Raw genomic sequence first — 20,562 nt, forward strand, 5'->3', positions numbered from 1 at the left:
ATGTGTTGCCTTAGAACTGGTACCTCCTAGGGGTGAAAAAAAAAAACATTCAAGCCACACCCACAAAACAGGATCTTGGTATCTTAGGGTTTTTTTTCAAAATTTCACACGAGCACCCCCGTCCTTTTTATATAGGAGTTCCCACTGGTTATAAGTTAGCTATGTTCCTGTTCATGGACAAATGGAGCTCTGTTTTTTAGTAAACCAAAACCAAAATTTGTTACCACCGCTTTGTTACTCAGGCTACTTATTTCACAAATGCTACGGACATTTTCACTGATTCTTCATCTCTGTGTTATTCTGATGATGAGCATTTGATAAAAAAAAAAGAAAAAAACGGCAACGAGCATGTTCGCTGTTGTTGTTAATCGCAATCAAAAAACAATCATTCACCTTTGGTCCACCTTGACCCTGAAAACCAGGAGCACCAGGCTTCCCTTGGAGACCCTGAAGTAGAGAATAAAATATACACCAATAGTGACACAACTAGTACTGTTATCGTGGAGGTTCTTGGCTGACGTCACATACGACTTTGCGCAGAGAAGTCATCACTTAACACAAATTCACTACAAACATTTAAAGAACTTGTGAAACTTAGTAATTAGTGACATTTTTGGCTCTTTGGGTGTAACATTCGAGGAGAAATTGACTTTCAGAAACTGCAAAATTTCTGGGTGGCAAAAGCGCTAATGAACTCATATACTCTTCGTAAAATTTTGAGTTTTTAAGCCAGCGTTGCCCAAAAAGTATTTCATACATCAGGCTCAAATTCCTTGGGACAGTTAATCGTGCTGTGCCCATTCAATATTCAGAAGGAATGTTTTTGTAGTTCCATTAGAAACTGTATCGCTTATGCTAATGAGGCAAAGATAAAGATTTTTCTATTGATTCACACTACAGCAAATGTTCGTAAGAAAACTGTGTTGTAGATGATGGAAACTACTCATAACGTTTTTTTCTGTTAACGCTTAGCGTGATCAACAGTTACTCATCTACTCAATCTTTGACTCAAGGCCAACAGGAAAATTCTCATTAATGGTTTGCTGTTGGGATGATTTATTTAAAAACCAGGGAGCCTTTCTTTGTGCTTTAAAAGAAATCTCGAGTTAACCGTATTATTTTCACTCTGTAAAGACCCCTGTTAAGTTTTGAGTAATTTTTCCCCGACCCGTTTTGGTTTTCCCTGGTTAAGACAGTCAGAAATCAACTTTGTGAGGCCTAAAATTAAATTGTATGTAGAGTTGTTGGCTCTTTGAATGAAAGAGATTTGTTCTAAGACAACCAAAATCTGTGAAATACTACGCTTAACTCAGATTTCAGAGAAGAGCTAACGTGTATTTTAGTCACTTACCCTTTGCCCCTTCTTCCCTGTGAATCCCATTAGTCCAGCTTCTCCAACAAAACCCTAAAATTAATATCCGTACAAAAAATATCAATTCACTCAAATCAGGCGCAATATTTTCACTATACAATACACTTAAAATGTCCACGGACAAATATCCGAGCTTATTGTATGACTGAGAAAATTACTTCATCGTGATCGGCTGAGAACAGGCCAATTTATCGTTAATTTTTAATTTGCATTCAGTGCATATTAACGCGCGCGCTTTCGTAACTTTCTCGGTCATATAATTAATGAGTGATCATATGAAAGCTCGAGCACTTATGGATTTGCACTACTCGTGATATTTGAACATTCTTTGAAATTGCACTCGCAGAAAGGCACGTACAATTTTGAGATAATTTTCAAATATCAGTCGTAGTGTAAATCCTTAATTATCATGGGTGATTTGGTGAGAATGAATAGACGTTCACTTACGGGTTTTCCTTCTTTTCCAGGCGAGCCATCCTCTCCTAGCTCTCCCTGACGGGAAGTAAAGAAAACCGACCGTGTAATTTATACTCACAAGAACATTGTAACTAGCCCAAGAAATATATTTGAAAATGTAACAGACTTTATGTAATTTAGGACTGAGACTTTAAGTTCACGAAAAAATATCTAGCGTCGCTTTCTATCGCAATATTTTCACTATACAACTACATTGCGTTTCAAAGTCATTTTTCAGAGCATTGTTCTGGACCCATGTCGGTCTTTATAATGGCTGGAGTGCTTTCTAAAGCTGGATACTTGTAATTGTAAAAAAACTGGATCATTGAAGAGTTTCCATTGGCTTAGCGATCATGGGCTATGAGCAATTATACCGTGCTCTACAACTATAGTAAGCGCTAGCGTACTGGTAACTTTTGGGGGCATTCTTATTTATATTTCAGTTTAGGTTTCTAAATTTTGGGGGGCTTTTAATAAAACAATTATTCCACGCCACTCGCGCTTTTTGGACGTGAGATGATTATAGCCAACACATATCCAACGCTTGCTCGTGGAATATTTGATAAATATTGTAGACTGCAAAACTAAGACAAACCCTTCATGAAAATGAAGTTACTCACTGGTATTCCGGGAGTCCCTCCTCTACCAAGCGATCCGCCTCGTCCGCGAGGACCCTGAAAAAAAAATTATTTTAAGAAAATATATTCACCCCAACGCGCTCGTTTGCTCGCTTGCTTGCTTGCAATTGCTTGCTCGATCTTAATCGATCTTGCTCGATATTCACGCCTGGAAAATGGAAAGAAAACGTCTGCTACGCAGACTACCGTTTTCAGAACCCCAAACTATTTCTAAAACTGTCAACAAGTCACATGTTACCCAAGTTAAGAAACCGCACCTTCATTAATCAGTTCGTGTTAATAGTGATAGTTAATAGTGCCTGTACGACTAGCCCTCCGATAACACAAATCTTACCGATATTAAACATTGTTCTCAACCGTTTACATTGCCATCCCGTTTCATGAACTGCACTGTCAGTCTGAACATGCCGCTATAGCTGTGAGTGAAAGCGCTCTATTTTCCCTGGTAGAGTCTGGGTTTTAAACACGTCACGACATTCCCATTAACCGAGACAAAGAAAATCGAATCGTTGAAACTGCTTACCATGGCTCCGGATACTCCTGGAGATCCTTCACTCCCTGCCTCACCCTATAAAATTATCAAAACTGGTATTTAACAGCGAAGGGAAGGAAGGAGGGAAAAGGTGCAACACCGATACTAAAAAACTAACGCAACGTTTGTTTTAAACAGTATTTGTAATCAACCAGCACCAGCCTGAAATGTTGACTCGAGGAATCGTTTATTAGAAGTAAACGAAATGTCCAGGAAAAATTTCCAGACAATCCGGAAAATTTCCTAATTTCCGAAAATGATAACCATTCAACCGAAAATTCCAGGAGAATAATCAATTGGAACGAAAATTTCTGGAAATGTAAACCGGAATTTTTTGGTCGTATGGAAAGCGCCCGAAATATGCGACATATCCCATCATTAGAACACGTGACTTACTTTGGCTCCCTTGGGGCCGCGCGCTCCTCTTCTGCCACGGTAGCCTGTTGGGCCCTGGAAAGTCAGACAGAGATTATTTACCCGATACAAATATATTTTAAATAGGCCATTTTTCGAGTTGCCTTTTGCCTCTGGGTCAAAACGAATCTCCGTGCCAAACCATTCACATAAAAATGAGCTCCGCTTACAGGTTCATTTTCATACAAATCAAACTCGTTTTCATAAGAAAGGTTTTGCACAAAGACTCGTTTTGAAAGAGAGGCCATCACTAGGAGCAACTACCCCATATTCCTGTCACAGCGTTTTCACAGACCGATGTATTTTTTAGTTTACATTTACCGCGAATTCAGACCCCTGCAGGAACATCAGTGACCAATCACAAGCACGGATTTAATTTTTAACTGACGTCATCATTTCACCGGAAGATTAAGTCGACATGTCCACCTGGAGCCGCCATTTTTTTCCTTACCGATGCGCGCTCATGTAGACCGGAACTGACCTATTTTGGGGAAAAGACGCCTAAAAATAGATCTGTCTGTGAAAATGCCGTGACATAGGCTTAGAATGGGAGTTGCACTCTCCTAGTGATGGGCTCCTGAGGTCCAAGGTATCTTGGAAATGGCATATTACGTGACCTCTTCTTAATTCAACAAAAATTGCAACATAGATGTTTATAAACAGTAAATATTGTTAAATTATACCAACGCCTTTAGCTGAACATTAATATAAACGATTTACAAATCAGTTTTGCGTTTTACATACAGACAAGTCTGTTCTAGATGTGGAAAGGAAAACAGATCGAAACAAGTAAAACACATTCCGAAAAGGAAACACGAGGTTAATCCCATAACGTTTCCTTAAAAAATAATATAAAAAATGCGTTATATAAAAGCTATGGGGACAATAATAGGAAAAGATACAATGTCTGTAATTAATTATTTCCAACTAAAGAAAGAATATAACCCTTAGAATAAAAAAGTTTAAGAGTTAGCATTATTTTCATTTTAGGAAAAGTTTTGTTAGTTGAAATTTGTTGAAACGGAGTCAGTTAATTTGGTAGTTATTCTATCAGACGTCAAGAAAGCTGAAAATGTACACGCCAATTAAATAAAGGATAATTTTTTGATGTAGTGTTTCTGATTGATCACGTGTGTGAAGTAGTAAAAAAACAAAATACACATGTACAAAGATGTAAGCGGAGAACAAGCACAAACAAGGAGTTTAACTGAAGGAAAGAAACTGTTATTACCGTGACTCCAGTGGTTCCATCTCTTCCGTTTAGGCCACGCCCACCAGGTACTCCCTGTGAGTTTAAACAAGAAGCCCATCAAGATTTCCGTTACATGCCAAGCGACGACTGAGTTTGAAGATTCTTCAAATACCATAATGCAGTGATCCTGAATGATGCGATGATTTCCTCTCAAATGGATTTAAATTTTATGAGGACGTTAGTGTTCTTGCAATTGTTGTCGTTAAATGTAGAAGATTGCACTAGGTCAGCTTCTGTGAGGGGTCTAATGAATATCAATATGTGCCGCGTTGAAAGACGCTTGGCTAATCTGAGTGAAGCGGTACGTTCTAGATGTTATCATTCGACATTTTACTTGATATCATCTCTACAGATCATCTTAGCCTCCTTAATGAACATCTATCTAATGCAAACGTCTCACAGAGGTGAACACCTCTCTACCGACCACTCAACGGTAGGAATCTTCCCTAAGCAGTTCCCTCGGATAGCTCCGAACAGTGAAAACCAGGGTAGAGCGTGTACGGAATAATCCGCTCACCTGATCTCCCTCTTGACCAAACGGGCCCCTAGCTCCTGGCTGGCCTTGTTTTCCCTAAAAGGGGGGCAAATAAAGGAATACAAATTACAGCATCATTCGAGTACAAATTTTCCGACCAGGTTTAATTGAAATGATGTGTATTCTAAATGCTTTTACTTAGCAGTTTGATTAAATTAACTCACCTTTGGTCCAGTCCCTCCAGGCATACCCAGGCTTCCCTGCGGGCCCTGTCTACCCTGGTGAAACAAAGTTATAGTGCGTCCGTGTATAGTATACAGTAGCGGGGGGGGGGGGGAGGACAGGGGTGGTGTACACAGACCAGAGGTAGATATAATTTGAGCGTGATTTAAAATGTTTCGCAAGTAACGAATTCCGACCTTTTTATGTTCGGAGGGCGCTACTTTCAGGCAACCAATGGGCCAATATAGCATAATAAAAACGTTTAAAGTATTTTAAGGAGGAGGACATAGATGATGTTGCAGACTTACAGGTTTTCCCTTGTTTCCAGGGCTCCCGCGAATTCCTGGTGCTCCATATTGACCCTGGAAAGCAGAATGAACTTTACTAACAGAGTCTCACTTGCTGAACTAACCATTTTGCCATCTACAAGCAAATCTCATGCCCCCATCCCCCCCCCTCCCCTTGTTTAATAAGCCTTCCATCTAGAAATTCTGCTTTTTGTAAACCTCAACACATGTTGACAAACATTGAGCAAAAAAAAACAAACAAACAATCACAGTAGGCACACGCGCGTTGTGGAACTACTTTGATATTTTGCTGCAGCCAGCGAGCTAATGAGCCTTACCGGTGAGCCGTCACCCCCTCTCGGTCCTGCATCACCGGGACTGCCCTAAAGCAAAAGTATGAATGTTACTCTTGTAAAGAATAATCTGCTCACGAGTATCTGAATTAATATCTGGCTAGGATGAACTAAATTAGATGGTGCAATCTTTTAAGTTGCCCATGCTTTATATGCTCTATCTCTAGTTCTCAAACTCATTAAATATTAATCAAGTTTAAACAAAGCAAATCACGACCATGACGGTGTTTGGATATCTGTTCTTAATTAGCATAGATTTTTTACGATTTTATTTTTCCGTTTTTTCCTTAGTTTTAGTTTCGATTGAAAAGGTATATCAAACACTCAAGACAGTATTAGACCAAATATCCAAACACCTCGAACTTTGTCAAAAATACTCGGCTACGCGTCATATTTTCAACTCTCTTCTCAGTGTTTGGAAATGTAGTCAAACACGGTCTTTCATGTTTGACATGTTATATAGCATACAGGTATTCAGTGTTACCCTTTCACCAACAGCTCCTTGACTGCCTTCAGGTCCAATGATACCTCTCTCACCCTGCACACAGAGAACACAAGCTGGCTCGTTAGTTATCTGTTCCATATTCCGTGTACAGTTAAGGCTACATACAAACATATACTTTTTGATAAGGTAGGTCTGAATATGGCAACCTTAGGGCTGATGCGGACCTGCCATACAACCTAACAAAAATTATACAAAGAAAGAAAATCTTAAAAATATAGAAAATCAGGGTTTTTAGAACTAATTAAACAAGCCTCTTTTCCAAATTGGATATGGTCCAGAGACCTGAAAGCATTTTAACTCTTCCTTTAAAACGCTGCAGGATGAAGCGTCCCTGATGAAATTAGAGATATGGCATTCCATACGATGGAGCTCCTTCGTGGTCTTCATAAGAGAACATTTCAGTGACCGCTAGGAAATGCTGTAGGCTATTGTAAATCTACTGTCTGAGTGTGCGAGCTGTCCGGTTCAAAACGTAAGTGGTTTCTATGCGCTTACGGCGGGTAGCACATGTGCTATGTACTCAAATGTAGTGGAAATCTCTTCTATTAATATTTGAGAAAGTAGATTCTCTCAAGCTAATTAACAAAAATCTAGGCATTTGAAAAGACGTCAGTTCAGCTGATAAAGCTGGACATGCTGGTGAAGGGTTTCGAAAGAAGTTCAGTTCAATGAAAAGAGATAAATTTGACCTTCGTCCGATGCATTTTGGGAACTTAATCACAGCAGTAAAATTCACAACGAAAATTATGTAGAGCAATCATTTCCACTTCCTGTTTTATTGGTCTACCATAGGACGTCCCTTACCTCTTCTCCTTCGAAGCCAGGGCCCCCTTGGATACCGTCTTCCCCGCTATTTCCGATCGGGCCCGGGTCTCCTGGAGAGCCCCTAGAGCCCCTTTCTCCTTGGTAACCCTGTGGTCCTTTTTTGCCTAGGTAGCCTGGTGGTCCTGGGTCTCCAGGTGGGCCTGGAATGCCAGGAGGGCCCTCTACTCCTTTAGAACCCTGGAGGAGAGGGTAAATAATAGCAAATTACAGTGCAATGGCTTCAACCGGGGTCACCTGGGAGTTTCCTACCAATCAGAGAGCGAGTTAACTAAAGAATCTGAGTTTGTTGCTGATTTTATTTCGCGAATCACGCTGAAGCAGTGCGACTAGCTGTTGATCGTTGGAAAATACGATCTTGATCGGCTGGCAATTAATATCGGCGAATCTTTGCTGATGTCATTGTCTACCTTTTTCGTCATAAACATACGATTCTGCGTAGAGAAGGCATCACGCTAGACACGAAGTGACTACAAACATTTATAGAACCTGTGAAACTTACTAATTGGTGATATTTTTGGTTCTTTGGCTGTACTTTTCGAGGAGAAATTGGCTTTCAAAATCAGAAAAATTTTTGTGGGAGGGAAAAGCGCTAATGAGCTTATACATTCTTGTAAACTTTTGAGTTTTTTAAACCCGTGTCGCACAAAAAGTAGTCAGTACATCGCCTTCAAATTCCTTGGGACAGTTGAATCGTGCTGTGCCCTTTCAATATTCAGAACTAATGTTTTTGTAGCTCCAACAGAAACTGTATCGCTTATGCTAATAAGGTAAATATTCTATACAAAGATTCTTCTTTACGAAACTGCTTTTCATGGTCCAGCAACATGATGACACTAAACAAGTAGTTACAACTCGACTGCAAAGTCCGGTCCAGCTACAAATCAATATCGAACCAGCAACAAGTAAATCTGACACTCTGAGCATGCCGCCTTCTTGCTCAAAACATCTCTGAGCAAGGACTATTTAAACATCACAAATTTAAATCTCATGCAAGACAACTCTAAACGCAGCAGAAGTAGTAAGAGAAATAATTTCAAAACCAACCACAAAACATTGCAGAGCTTATTGGCTGCAACTTTGCGACGAAACAAACTTGAACTCGATTAAGTGCACAACGAGCGTCCATTCCGGCCCCGACCCCACTAATCCGTTTTCGTATAAAAACGCAACTTCTTGAAAACGGATTAATGGGGTCGGGTCGCTGATGAAAACGGAGGCTGTCGAAAACGGTTTCAAAAGGGGAGCCTTTTGAAAATGCATCGTTTTGAAAACGCACCGTTTCTCGTGTGGAGAGGTGCGTGAAAATGGAGGCATTTAAAAACGGTGTCGAAAAAAGCGTCATATACTCTTGTTTCTAACAGCGTTTTCGGTCGTTTAGTGTGGAAGATAGGTGAAAGCGCATCAAAAAGTGTGTTTTCATACGAAAACGGATTAGTGACGCCAGTGTGGTCGAAAACATGTTGCCTCGTTTTCGTTGAGACGAAAACGGATACTTTTAAAACGCATTAGTGTGGTCGGTTCCTCAAACTGTATGCGATGGGACAAAACACTCTTAGACCAAATTATTTTCCGCTCGCCTCTTGCGAAATTAGCGGGCAATTGAACTCGTCTGTTCCAAAGGATAACATTTACAATGCTCTTAATTGATTTGTCCGAAACAACTCAAATTCTTTTCCTCCAAACTCGTTGTTCTCATTGGTGGAAAACCGTCTTATGTGTCGATTATGTGACTCCGGTTGAAATCGTTGGATAGTAAGACGCTTCTCAGCATAAAAACGTGGATCAAATAAAGCAGGTTTACGACTGGACTCGTTTGAACTTACCGCAGTTCCGATGTCTCCCTCTTCTCCTGGGTTACCTTGCCCTCCCTAGAGAGGAATAAAATACCACCTTATGGAGCGAGAAATTGGAAGGGATGCTCAAAGCCCGATTGCTCTAGCGCAGGAATAGCGAGAATTTTATTTTCAGTTTTGTAACTTTTCGCTAAGTTTCTCAGTTTATATTGTTTGGCCTTCTATTTTGAGTTAATAATCTCAAAACACACAAAACATAAGCAGTGAAAAACATTTTATACAAGCAAAATTAATGCTTTGGTTGACTTTAAATCCTGGGTTATAGTTAAGCGGCTTTCGAACAACTCGGCCCATGGAATTTAGTTCACGTTGATTGCTTATCCTAACGCTTATATTTAGAAAAATATTTGTTTTTGTATTGAAGGCTATCCAAGACGAAGAGACATCAAGTGAGACGCATTTACCCTAAAAATCTCAAGTTGGTCGTTGGTAATCCGTCCCGCCTAGATTGCGAGCAGTCTCTCTTTCGCTTGAAAACGCAAACCAAGTGAGCGTGCGAGCGTGAATGTGAACGTGACTTGCGAGTCGCGAGTAGCGCGCTACTTGAGGCTCGCGACTTCGCACATCACGCTCGCACGCTAACGACTGCTCACTGGTGTTGCGTTCTTCTTTAGGTTATATTCCCCACAGATTTTCGAGCAAAAGAGAGACGCAGTCTCTCAGCCACCCCTGTCTTATTTGAACTGTTAACACTGTTGACATTGTTCTACGTTAAAGGAATCATTAGTGCGAAGTTTCCTCTGATTTGAACATGATTTTAAACATCATACCGAAGAAAACGATTTGTGCGTTCCAGAGAGGGTCATTGGAGCGTTAGCACGCTCTGCAAAATGATCCTTTAAATTGTTGAAAATTGTTAAGTGACAATTCTACATTCGACAGTTCGGACAAGTTCGTCATTTTTTCTGCTATTTTGAAACTGGAGCCCAGCATCAAATAGTTTCAACAACATTTTGTTTGGCAAATATTGAGGGCTGAATATCTGCTGGGATCAATGCGAAGAACAGAAAACATTACTGTATGATCTCCAAGACATCCTAGCTTTCAAATTTCATCACTATCACCCTACTGTTATCTACATTCAGATTCCCATACAAGCATCATTTTCCGCCACGTTAGCAAGCTATTCAAGGCTATTACCGCGACACATGATTTACCTGGGCACCAGCGAAGCCTACCAGTCCCACCTTCCCTTGAGGTCCTGGATCGCCCTGTAAACATAGATTCATTTAACTCAAGCCTGGTCAAATCTCGAACTTCACATGAGACGAATTCGAACTAAACTGAGCAAATCAAATTCATGACTCAACTGAGTTCGTCCGACTGAATTAAGATCGCCCAATACGTTCTATCCGTCTGAAGTAAACGGATAGAACGAGTTGGTCGATCTTAATTCGAATTAAGTTCGACGTTTGAACCAATGGTCGAGCTTCACCTGTTTGCATTTACTGAAATTGCAATTTAGTTCGTCTCGTGTGAAGTTCTATGTTTGACGTAGGCCTTACATTTAACTGCAAAAGAAATAATTTGATTCTATTCATTCGGTTGTGAATAGAGCTGTGTGACAACAGGGACACTTAAATCACGGAATTATCGATTTCTTGCAATTAATTAGGGCTGCTGTCACAGGGTGATGTTAGAAAATGTCACATGAGAAATAAATGTGCAACTTAAATATTGACAGAAAAAAATGGCAACTAAGCAAAGAAATAACAAACTGGTTTGGTGTGTTCGAACTCCTGACCTGTCCACCGTCCATTCCTGGAGTCCCGTCCGGTCCAGCAGATCCCTGGTAGAAGGCAGACGTCACTGTTAAAGGAACATCAGAACACAAATAAACTGAAGGGGTTGCTACCTGAGTCCCTCTTAATTCAATGAAAACTTACAGCTAAACTACGTTTAACTATTTAGGTGACTGAAATGTAATGATTAGTTGTCTGGTAGGCAAGGGTAGGTAAAGTCTGAATACGTGCCAAGTGGTCCCGGTTTATGTAGCACGAAGCAACTAGGAGTATTTAATATTTAATTAAATTCGCCGGTACCCATTTATACCCCTGGGTGGAGAGAGGCACTGTGAGAGTAAAGTGTCTTGCCCAAGAATACAACACAATATCCCCGGCCAGGGTTCGAACCCAGGCCACTCGATCTGGAGACGAGCGCACTAACCATGAGGCCAAAGCACCTCCCTTAGTCTGGGCCTAATATTTATTTATTAAGTCCTATGCTTCCCATGGCGCAACGAGGACGGATGATGATATTGGATTTTCTGTTAGATATTTCCTCAAACAGTAGCTCGGGGACGAATGTTCTAGTCATTTGGACTAAAGGGTTCGACAAAAGAGATTGATGTTCTCTTGGCGCGATTATTCAAGGAAAGACCGAAGTTATCAAAAAAATCGGGTTAAACGGATCACAATCAACAAACGAGAGTTGATGAAGCAGATCACTTAGGCTATGTTCACACTTAGTTCCTGAGCACGATTCCCGAATCCGATGCTCGCCGAGCTCTAATGTGCACACACCTTTTTTCCAAGTAATCACACCTGAATTCGGGCACTAGCGCCCGTGCCGGGGTACAAGGATTCAATCTTGTACTCGGGCACTAAATGTCACTTGGGTATTTGGAGTACCCAGTGTCTGAACGCAACACTATTTTGTGGCGGGCCCCATGCACCAGCGCTCAGGCGCAAAGTGCATGTGAAAACAGCCTAAGAGAGTTCCATCATTTGATCGTACTGGTCAGCGTATCTTTGGTTTCTGTGCCATGGAGCGCAAAGGGTCAGATACGTTTCCTTAAAACTGATTGATACTCATTTACTCACAACGACTGAAAAAGTCAATGAATAAAAAAAATAATATAAATCAGGAAAGGTTGGAGAAAGGCGAAGCCTCTGAACAAAAATGTGTCAACGTGGCAGTAATCAAAACTTGAAAACTTTATCATATTTTAAAGTTCTTCAAGCTATTTGTACCGGTGCACAATTAACAATTATTCCACGAACAAGCGCGCGTACGCTTACCGCATTTGTAGAGCATGGTATAATGGTTCATAACCCATGATGGCTAAGCCAATGAAAAATCTCGAAATGCATTCTTCAATGATCTAGTTTTTAATGATTGCACTTATAAGACTGTTCAGGAGCACGTCAAGATACTTTGTTCGTATATACAACCTATAGGCCGTGGGTTCTTTATGCCAGAAATGGTTTACCTTAAAATATTGCCTTAGTGTTTCAAGTTCCCGGTTTGTCATCTGTTTTAAAATTCTTCAGTTTGTACCACTTCAAAATCGACTTTTTAATGTTTTCTGCGCCAGTAACCGAACAATTATTTTGAGGCTTCTTACTCTTATCGAATATCAATAAGTACATCGTAATGGTCACTTTACAAGGGATGCCCATAAAAATCTAATCTCACCTCATCTCCGTCATCACCACGGAAACCTTTAGCTCCCGGGGAACCGCGCCTTCCTCGATGACCGTTCCGACCCAGGATCCCATCGTATCCAGAGTCACCAACAGCACCCTGAAACGTTAGGTAAGCAATTGTTTGTATTACCCTTCGTAACGACTTTTCTTTGGAGCTATTGTTCGTGGCAGTGCTCGCCAATCCTCTACTTGGAACTTTCACGTGACGACCAAAGAAAAGATATTATCTTTTACTTTACATTATTTTATAATTTTTAACAGTGAGTATTACGGGATAATAACGTCCTAAAGTTAGCCAATCAGAGTGAGCGTTAGATCAGCTAAAAACACAAACCATGTGATGAAAAAAAACGCAAGAACTTAAGTTGCCAGAAGACCTAAAAGAAACCGATAACGCTTACAGGTTGAAACTTATAGATTGCTGAGTGAATGGACAAAGTTCTCAAAACATTGGGAAAACCATTTAATGCGATGCAGATCTTCCAACGCCACTTAAAAATAGAGCTCACGCATAGAGATGAAGGGTCTCAATTCCACTCACCTCCGGTCTATTAAGAGAACAAAACAATTCCAAGCTAAATAACCAGCTCACCTGATATCCTTTTAATCCAGGAAGACCTTGTTTACCCGGCTTTCCTCTCTTTCCCTGTAGAAATCCAAGTATTAGTTGGTTAGTTAAAGGGGATCGACACTTAGCACAGCGAAAAAAAATCCCTCGCACCTTTGAAGCAACCATACTTCGAATTACATTAAGAACCAAGGGCCTAAATCACGGAAATGCCTAAGGATACCGGGTAATAACAGATCCGAGAATCTCGGGCTTCGATTTTTAGCTTAAGTGTTACATTCCCCTCGAAAACAAATTCAAAACAGTCACTTTTTTGCGTGTGTTTTGAGATCCCGGTATGATATAAATTAAACATTCCGGAAAAAGTGCAAATTTCGTCGAGTGAGTCCAGAGAGAGGAGTTAGATCTACTTTCTCCTTTTATTCACGTTCAGCTACGGTTTTCTTTTCAAGAGAGAAAAGGAATGTCTTGGAGTCTAACATTTTGTGCTACATATTATGCGTTTATCGAATCAAATTAAATTTTGATTAACGGAGCGAGAGATATCGCTGCGAACTTACCCGAATTCCATCAAAGCCCGGTAGGCCAGGGGTACCGGGAACTCCGGGCTCGCCCTAAAATCACAGTATGTATTTCTTTAGATTTAAGCAGACTGCCGTCAAGTAAATTAATTTTTATATTTATCTAAGATCATCCAACAAAACCAAACACAGGTTACTGGCTCACCCTGAAAAACAGCGGTTTTCAGGTTGAAGTAAATTCTGGCTTGTACGGAACACTGGGGTGAATGAAAGGTTCCACTGACTACGTTTTTCAAAAAAACTAAAGAGGATGGAACTAGGGGAAACCAAGGACACCGGGTGAATAGAAATCTCTGAAAACTCCCGTAAAATAAGACCTAGTGTGCACTAGATCCAAATCAACTACAGTCTTGGGACGTTGGTCCGTCAGCAGTGATAGCTGGCGACAAAAACCCCGGGTCTCTCCAGGAAGAAGAGTATCACCTCCGCTTTTTTTGTCAAATTGAAGATAGGCACGTAAAAGGGCTAAAGCCAAGGTTAAGACGAAATAATATTGGAGATAGAAATGGCGGCGCACTTACATTAACGCCGTTTTCACCAGCTTTTCCTTGGTCTCCTGTCAACCCTTCCTGACCCTAGTAAAGGAAAAAAGCACACTGTATTTACACGATATGCACAATTATACGGACATTAAGAAGAAAAAATCGGAATAAAAAATACGAACCCTCTGGCCAGGGAGTCCTTGAAGACCTCGACTTCCCTTCACTTCCTAAAAATATTTAAAATACAAAATCTATCACGTGTTAAATCATCTTTTGTTACCAAGACAATTTTTTAATTTGGCAAAGGTCAAAAGGAAGCTAACACAAGCAAGGAGTTGTATATGCGATACAGAAGCAGGAGCCATAATCGGGGACGGAGACCGTAAGTCTTGGGATCCGCGCGTACCTATGATATGGGACAATTTTTCTATTTTTAGAACAAATTGCGCCATCCTGACGTCATATACCCGCGCGGATCCACGCACATGTCCGGGGTTCTCGCGTGGATGTTGTCACGTTGCATGATCAAATGGTGAGAGTTGAGAGATTCTCTTGCGTATTTTTCACAGCGATGGCAGGGAATAAGGCAGGGACTAAGAACCAGGGCGCTTATATGTAGTTTTATGCTCTGAGCCAACGGAAAAGGTGGGTTTTTCAGGGCCGAAAACAAGACTTCAATCTCGCGCTGGGAATGAATAATAAGATCTGCTCGCGCTAGTTGTAAGCTTACGCGTATGTTTTTGCGTTTGTTCTGACTTAAGAATATAGCAAGAAAACTCTCTACTCTGGTATCGAGTTAATTTGTGAGTTTCTCGGACAATGGTTAATCATAACCAAAACCTGTTTTGATGGTTTCTTATTGTTTCTACTTCTTTGGTGAGTTTGCAAAAGTTTTTGAAAGGAAAGTCTGACGCGTACAATTAGCTCATTTGCATACTGCAGCTCGTGCACTTTCAAGCCCGAGTCGGTTTTTCAATTGTCAGCAAATCTTGACAAAGATTTCTTTCGTTATCTTTTGTGCTGAGATGCTGTAACAAATTTCACGAACGCAAAAAAGGCTACTAACATCATGTGTGTTTCTTCAGCATAAGCATAGTGAAGTTTTACATTGCGAAAATGAAAATAGACAAGGAGTTTTGATATTTTAAACTCGATCAACAAAGTCGAAATCGTTATTCGAAGTTGATTAAAGAAAGCGTCATCGTAACTTTGCTGATTTTTTTTGCTTTATTCGCATATTTTCAGCTTAGCTTTTAATATGTTCTCAAACATTTATCAATCTTAAACATATTTAAAACTATACAGTCATTGTTTGAGTTCGATGTACGTTTTCACACGAAAGTGCGGCGGAAGTACAATTTGTCATGTTTACTGACTGTACAAAAACAAAACATGCATCGGCGGGCGCTCTCATTCATCGACAACAGAAAATTTACTGGATTTTTACACGAATAAAACTGAGCAGTCTCTACGGACGTAAAGTTTTTGGGCCTTGATGAAACGTCAAGCGTTGCTCACAATTCAGGCGAAACTCAAACTAGCAATTATTTTGTTTTACCTATCGGTCGTGATAGACTGGCAAATTCCTCGCAAGCGTGTGGCAAGTGGAGCTAGGAAACTATGAAGTCCTGAAGCTCTGCTATATCTCAACATATCCAGCTGTTTTTTGCTGTGTAATGGAAAAGCTGTTAATCTTCAACGTATGTGAGATTTAAAGTGGAGTAATGTACAGCTCATGTAAAAGAAGCATCCGTCAGAACACAACTTGGTCAGCGATATATATCTAAGCTTAAAGCGGAACATACCTAAATTCGACACTGTCTTACTTCACTCAAACTGGAGCAGCTTACGACGAAAATACTTAAGCAAAATTCCAACAGACGTAAACGCGTTGAGTTGTGGGCCAAAAACATGAAAAATTTCAGGAATTTCGGACGCCATTTCTTCCGCGCGACATCCGCAAAAATCCTCGCAGTATGTACGCGCGTGTGCCTCCGGCGATGGCGCAATTTGTTCTAAAAATAGAATTATTGTCCCATATCATGGGGACAACCCCAATACTAGAAATGGCGCGCGCTTACGGTCTCCGTCCCCGATTATGGCTCCTGACAGAAGCCATTTATCAAGGGTGAATTTTTTATGGTGCTTTTTCCAAAAGCAAATGGGATTTTGTCTTGAACAATTTCTTTTTGGGAAGCATTCTGCCCTCCATCTTCGAAGAGCTTGGAGGCCGGCATTATTTCGTCCTCCAAGCAACTCGTCACGTGTGGGGAGAAGTACTGCGTGACTACCCAAAAAAGGACTCTAAATCCAGTACCTTTCTTGTTATTGATCCTGCTGTTTGGATGATCGGACGGACTACAGGTCCCTTTTCACCGGGAGTCGACTCGTACTACAAAAGATTACATGATAAGTATAAAATAAGAAATAATTATTTGAACAAGTCATGGATATATATCCAGTTCAGAAAAGAACCTCGTCCCAAGCAGGAGCATAAGTGAAATGCTCCTGTCTCGAGCGATAAACTTCATCTAGGATTCCGCAGCAGAAAGAGGGAGCAGTCTGAGTGCTGGTGAGCGCGACTCAAAGGGTTGGACAAAATGGGACAGTATAGGCGTATAGGTTTCAAAAATCGGCAAGGTACAAACTGCTTTTGGAGCAGTTTCAGGCAAATAGCCTGACACTTGGCAACAATATAGAACTTGTCATTCTCTAACTTGACATTTCTGGCGGGAAAACGACGTACCCCGCGAAGTTGTTGCCAAATTTTGTTCACAAAATTAAGGGATGTCTAAAGAGAGTTTCTTTTTTTGAATCATGTACGCCCGGCCCACTGTGGAAGAGAATTAAGTGGCAACTCCTTCACTGCGTTCCTCTACCACGTTGTCGACTTTCCTTTAGCCTCTCCCGTTAATTGTTCTCTTCGCTGTGGCACAGGTTTTTGGTTTACATTGCTTGCAAAGAATTTGGACGTTCAGTTTATTCCGGACGTTTAATTTTCGGACACTTTTCATCTCATTTCGGACAAATTTCGATCAACAATTTCTGACACTTTGCCGAAACATAGCTAACCTAAATTTACGCTTACCAAACACGTTTTAATCTGGAAGAATATCTGTGAAAATGATATAGTTTTACTGCACCCTCAAGGTTTTATAGATACACCGACAAGAAAATAAGAAAAATTCTGTTAAGCCGTTACGTATCTCAAGCCTTGTCTCAACCAGAGTTCGCTCCATAAAGGAAACTAGTGGCTTTGGAGCTATTTAAAGGTCTTATACTGCACTGTAAATATTTCACACGGTTATATTTTCCTACACTTTTTCGTCCGAAATTTTTTGCAAGTAATGTAACTTTCGCGACCCTATTTTAACAGTAAAAATAAATTTGCTAACATTAAATCGTCAGTTTACATAGCCGTCACTTACCACAGTGTTTCCGGGGGCTCCGGGATGGCCGGGTGGGCCAGGAGGTCCTGTTATCCCCGGACGACCTCTCCTGCCAGCTGGACCCTGTTGAAAGCAATGGAAGAAAACATGTTTCACTTGATGTATGACGTAGCGTGACGTTGCCACATGAATCACGTTCGCAGTAAGAATGCGCAGTAAAAATGGGTGCTGACGTCCCTGATTTGACGCCCTATGGTATAAAACCCAAGTTATCTTGACTTACCCGTGATCCTCTTGGTCCAGATCTCCCTGGCTGACCAGTAAGTCCGGAAAAACCCTGCAGCAGTTTACATTTACAAATTCAATAAAGTCTGGAGGGCCTTAACCTAATTGTCCATTCGTGAATGAAATGGAAAATCACATTAATTACAAACCCTTTCTCCGCTGACTCCGTCCTCTCCCGGTTCCCCAATAACTGTGACGAGCTGAAAATTCAGCGAGAAAAATATATTTGGCATAGCTCCAATGGTAAAGCAGACGTGTGTTGGAAAAAAAAACAATAACAAAAAACAAACAAAATGTCTTGTCCCGGACTTGGAGTGCTTTTATTCGCAGTACAAAAGATGTCGCATTTAAAAAAACCCGGGAGGGGGTTACTTCCTTGTATGGGCTATATAGGTATTTGCGGGCCTTAAGGGTCTGGTTTTTCAGCCGTTTTGGTCAGAAGCAGGGTATCGATTTTGGCCATTTTGGTCTCAAATAGGGTATGGCTTTTGCATCCTAGTCTTAAATTCGGTATGCTTTTTAGAAGAAGCTACTTTTTCACCATTATCGATAAGACCATCAACAAAAGCCCTTCACAATGGTTTGAATTAGGGAACTGATTACAAGGCAGGTCTGAAATAGGGTTTTAATTTAAGGATCAGGTATTAAATAGGGTATCAAATTTTTAGTCAGGCCGTACGTAGAGTAGGGAAAATCACAGATTTTGGTCTTAAAGGAACTCAAGCCACTTACAAAATTACTTCGAAATTGAAGGAAATCAGAAAATAGTAGTTTACATAGATAGAAAAACACCAAAGGGATAATGATACGCCATAAAGGAACAAGAAAGGAACAAGGATGGTTAATTAAGATGGAGAAGATTTACACGGATTACGAACGACGGACTTGAAAAATTTTGGCCAAGCTTTTCAAGATGCCCAAACCGTGACATAGTTCCTTTAAATAGCGTATGGGTTTTGGGAAGCGGGCCGCACATCCCCAACCAATTTTTCTGGAAGTACCCCACCCCCTCCCCCTCCCGGGTTAAAAAGTTACCTGTCCCCCGTCCGTGACATCTGGTTGTTGTCGCCTTACTCTCCTTGGTAATGAGTCCTGGTTCTCCTTAAAGCTGCCTAAACCAGACAAACACGGCGGGATCAACTGTCAATCAATCTTGGTTACTAGTATATTTTGTTCAAATTTCTGTCAAATCGATGGAAACGTGAAAATCGTAGTTTACTTTGTTGAGTATAAAACACCGCAAGCATAAAAACAGATTTCGGTAACGAAACCACACGGTGGAGGAATATTTCAACAGGGCTCACAAAGAAGATCTGTATTAACTTTATTATTTAAATTGGTTTGATGTAAATAGGTCAAGCCTGATTCCCGAGGTTTTCTCTTTTCAAATTCTTGCTAGAAAAGGAGAGAAGCAAGAAAATCTCTGGGAACAGTCTACAAAATGTCTCAAGCACCAAATTCTCCTTGGTATAAAATGCTGACATGTGTCTAACATGATTCCACTAATCTAACCGACGCTGCTAACTTAACCTCGTGCATCGGATTGTGAAGGACATTGTCTGAAACAATAAGCCCTCTGAGTTAGGGAGAAAACTGATACACCTTTGATGCGATATGGTGTCCCTGTCTCTGCAGCATGTGGCAGAATGACATGACTCAGGCTTTCATTTCGAGAAAAATTATAGAATACAACTTTGGCCAATTCTGCCAATTTCATCGGTTAGGAATTCTTTGAACACAAATGTACACCGAGAACTATTCTGATCAGAGAATAACGAGTATACCGGCTAAAGGAAATTTATAAGGTAACACAAACAGATGAAAATTCTCTTACTTTCACTACATCTTCCAGTTATCCACATCGAAGCGCTGAGCCATAGCAGTAGCAATATCACGCCAGAATACATCGCTGCGCGCTTGCCAGTGCTTGACTCAGTTTCAAAGCGTGGATTTGGACTTGGCTGGCGTCACCTCTTTGCCGCAAAGAAAGGGATGATGGGCGAACGGACTTGGATCAACAACGAGCCTCAGCAGACGTTTGCAAGCACGCAAACTGTGTCTGTCACACGTAAAATGTGGTTCGCACAAAGGCCAAGTGTGTACGTTATCACACTTGCGTGTAATTCGAGTTGCGATAAATGTCTGTATATCGTATGGGGTCAAGTCATGAAAGAGACCTCCTGGGAGAAAAAAAAAGTCAAATCGAAGAGATTTAAGTAATTTATGGATGAGAAGTATGAAAGAAAGCATTTTTTGTTTCATAACAATTTCAACCTAGTTGTGGGTTGAACTCCTACACTGTATATGCATGTCGTTATTATGACGCTCTCATACTGAGCTTTTAGTTGGGCTACCTGTGATTAAAGTACAAAACCCGGGTACATATAAAGTACGGTACATGTTTGGGATTTTATGTCCGAACAAATTGGCGGCCCGGGGGGGGGGGGGGAGACTCTCATATCATGAAAGGACGGGGTGCTCGTTACGCACGACGACGAAGGTTACGACGTCGCACTTAGCGTTAATAGGACATGCGGCCTTGGTTATGATATTGGATATCCATTTTATAGTCAAGTTAGGTATCCGCTGACCAGTATCAAGTGACCATATTGCGGGATCAAGTTTTGAGCTCATTGAGGTAACGT

At 40.8% G+C, this 20,562-nt stretch overlaps 1 protein-coding gene across 2 annotated transcripts in view; it reads right to left on the reverse strand.

The window, feature by feature from the left end:
• The window catches only part of LOC110055042 (uncharacterized), a 59,349-nt gene extending 39,319 nt beyond the window's left edge, over positions 1-20,030 (reverse strand). Inside the window, exons 1-27 of one of the 2 annotated variants that reach the window (XM_089285347.1) lie at positions 19,752-20,030; positions 18,953-19,029; positions 18,067-18,117; positions 17,916-17,969; positions 17,672-17,755; positions 16,561-16,635; positions 14,426-14,470; positions 14,283-14,336; positions 13,741-13,794; positions 13,205-13,258; positions 12,602-12,709; positions 10,929-10,973; positions 10,342-10,395; positions 9,155-9,199; positions 7,311-7,508; positions 6,486-6,539; positions 5,987-6,031; positions 5,670-5,723; positions 5,364-5,417; positions 5,182-5,235; positions 4,644-4,697; positions 3,395-3,448; positions 2,990-3,034; positions 2,449-2,502; positions 1,820-1,864; positions 1,352-1,405; positions 394-447 (exon numbers count right to left, since the gene is read on the reverse strand). In XM_089285347.1, coding sequence (XP_089141473.1) covers positions 394-447; positions 1,352-1,405; positions 1,820-1,864; positions 2,449-2,502; positions 2,990-3,034; positions 3,395-3,448; positions 4,644-4,697; positions 5,182-5,235; positions 5,364-5,417; positions 5,670-5,723; positions 5,987-6,031; positions 6,486-6,539; positions 7,311-7,508; positions 9,155-9,199; positions 10,342-10,395; positions 10,929-10,973; positions 12,602-12,709; positions 13,205-13,258; positions 13,741-13,794; positions 14,283-14,336; positions 14,426-14,470; positions 16,561-16,635; positions 17,672-17,755; positions 17,916-17,969; positions 18,067-18,117; positions 18,953-19,029; positions 19,752-19,824 — 1,692 coding nt within the window. In that variant the 5' untranslated portion in view covers positions 19,825-20,030. Of the gene's footprint in view, positions 1-393; positions 448-1,351; positions 1,406-1,819; positions 1,865-2,448; positions 2,503-2,989; positions 3,035-3,394; positions 3,449-4,643; positions 4,698-5,181; positions 5,236-5,363; positions 5,418-5,669; positions 5,724-5,986; positions 6,032-6,485; positions 6,540-7,310; positions 7,509-9,154; positions 9,200-10,341; positions 10,396-10,928; positions 10,994-12,601; positions 12,710-13,204; positions 13,259-13,740; positions 13,795-14,282; positions 14,337-14,425; positions 14,471-16,560; positions 16,636-17,671; positions 17,756-17,915; positions 17,970-18,066; positions 18,118-18,952; positions 19,030-19,751 lie in introns of those variants that run through there. The other variant, XM_089285348.1, reaches the window with a different exon arrangement.
• Between the last annotated feature and the right edge of the window lie 532 nt (positions 20,031-20,562).

The sequence above is a fragment of the Orbicella faveolata genome, unplaced genomic scaffold, assembly GCF_042242905.1.
Source record: "Orbicella faveolata isolate gen_17 unplaced genomic scaffold, um_ofav_v1 contig_13, whole genome shotgun sequence".
In the NCBI taxonomy this organism is placed as follows: Eukaryota; Metazoa; Cnidaria; class Anthozoa; order Scleractinia; family Merulinidae; genus Orbicella; species Orbicella faveolata.